Here is a 1,290-nt window from a genome sequence, read left to right as displayed (position 1 = left end):
AGCCTTCCCAGTAGCTGGGATTACAGGGGTGTGCCTCCAAGCCCAGCTAATTTTTGTATTTTTAGTAGGGACAGTGTTTCACAATGTTGACCATACTGGTCTCAAACTCCTGACCTCAAGTGATCCATCCGCCTTGGCTGCCCAAAGTGCTGGGATTACAGGCGTGAGCCACCACACACCGCTCCCTTTTTTTTTTTTTTTTTTGAGACAAGTTCTCACTCACTCTGTTGCTCAGGTTGAAGGGCAGTAGCACAGTCACAGGTCACTCTAGCCTCTACTTGCTGGGCACAAGTGATCCTCCTGCCTCAGCATCCTGAGTAGCTGGGACCACAGGTGCACACCACTGCCCTGGCAAGACTTGCTTTTTAAACAGTTAATGAATTCTTAGATTTGTCAATGGTGTACTGAACTCTTTCATGTCTAAAAATGTCTTTAGTCTAACCCCACAGTAGACAGTTGGGGTGTAGAATTTTAGGCTGGGAAATCATTTTTCCCTCAGAATTTCGAAGGCAGCACCTCATTGTCTTTTTTTTTTTTTTTTTTTTTTTTTTTGGAGTCTTGCTCTGTCGCCCAGGCTGTAGTGCAGGGGCGTCATCTCGGCTCACTGCAACCTCTGCCTCTTGGGTTCAAGTGATTCTCTTGCCTCAGCCTCCCGAGTAGCTGGGATTACAGGCACCCACCACCATGCCTGGCTAAGTTTTGTATTTTTAGCAGAGACAGTTTCCTCATGTTGGTCAGGCTGGTCTCAACTGTTGACTTCAAGTGATCTGCCTGCCTGGGCTTCCCAGAGTGCTGGGATTACAGGCGTGAGCCACCGTGCCCAGCCAGTACTTCATTGTCTTCTAGTTCCCCATGCTGTTGCTGAAGTCTGAAGCTATTCTGACTTCTGATTCTTTGAATGTGACCTATTTTTTTCTCTCTGGCAGTTATTCTCTCAGCGTGTTGAAGGTATCGGTCAACTATCTTCTGGATTGCATTGATGCTATTGAGAAGGCAGCCTGCAGTCGAAAAGTCATGGTTTTAAAGGTAATCAGCTTTTTTCCTCTGGCTGCTTTTAACATCTTGTGTCGGCCGGGTGCAGTGGCTCATGCTTGTAATCCCAGCACTTTGGGAGGCCGAGGCGGGTGGATCATTTGAGGTCAGGAGTTCCAGACCAGCCTGGCCAACATGGTGAAACACTCTCTCTACTAAAAATACAAAAATTAGCTGGGCATAGTGGCGGGCGCCTGTAATCCCAGCTACTTGGGAGGCTGAGGCAGGAGAATCGCTTAAACCCGGGAGGCAGAGGTT

At 48.1% G+C, this 1,290-nt stretch overlaps 1 protein-coding gene across 3 annotated transcripts in view; it reads left to right on the top strand.

The window, feature by feature from the left end:
- The window catches only part of TEX28 (testis expressed 28), a 32,058-nt gene that overhangs the window by 2,399 nt on the left and 28,369 nt on the right, over positions 1 to 1,290 (top strand). For all 3 annotated transcript variants that reach the window (XM_012002289.1, XM_012002290.1, XM_012002288.1), the window contains exon 2: positions 927 to 1,026. In XM_012002289.1, coding sequence (XP_011857679.1) covers positions 1,015 to 1,026 — 12 coding nt within the window. In that variant the 5' untranslated portion in view covers positions 927 to 1,014. The remainder of the gene's footprint in view (positions 1 to 926; positions 1,027 to 1,290) is intronic.

Source organism: Mandrillus leucophaeus, unplaced genomic scaffold (genome assembly GCF_000951045.1).
Source record: "Mandrillus leucophaeus isolate KB7577 unplaced genomic scaffold, Mleu.le_1.0 Scaffold681, whole genome shotgun sequence".
In the NCBI taxonomy this organism is placed as follows: domain Eukaryota; kingdom Metazoa; phylum Chordata; class Mammalia; order Primates; family Cercopithecidae; genus Mandrillus; species Mandrillus leucophaeus.
Note: the sequence above shows the minus strand (reverse complement) of the source record. Positions and strands in the feature narration are given on the sequence as shown.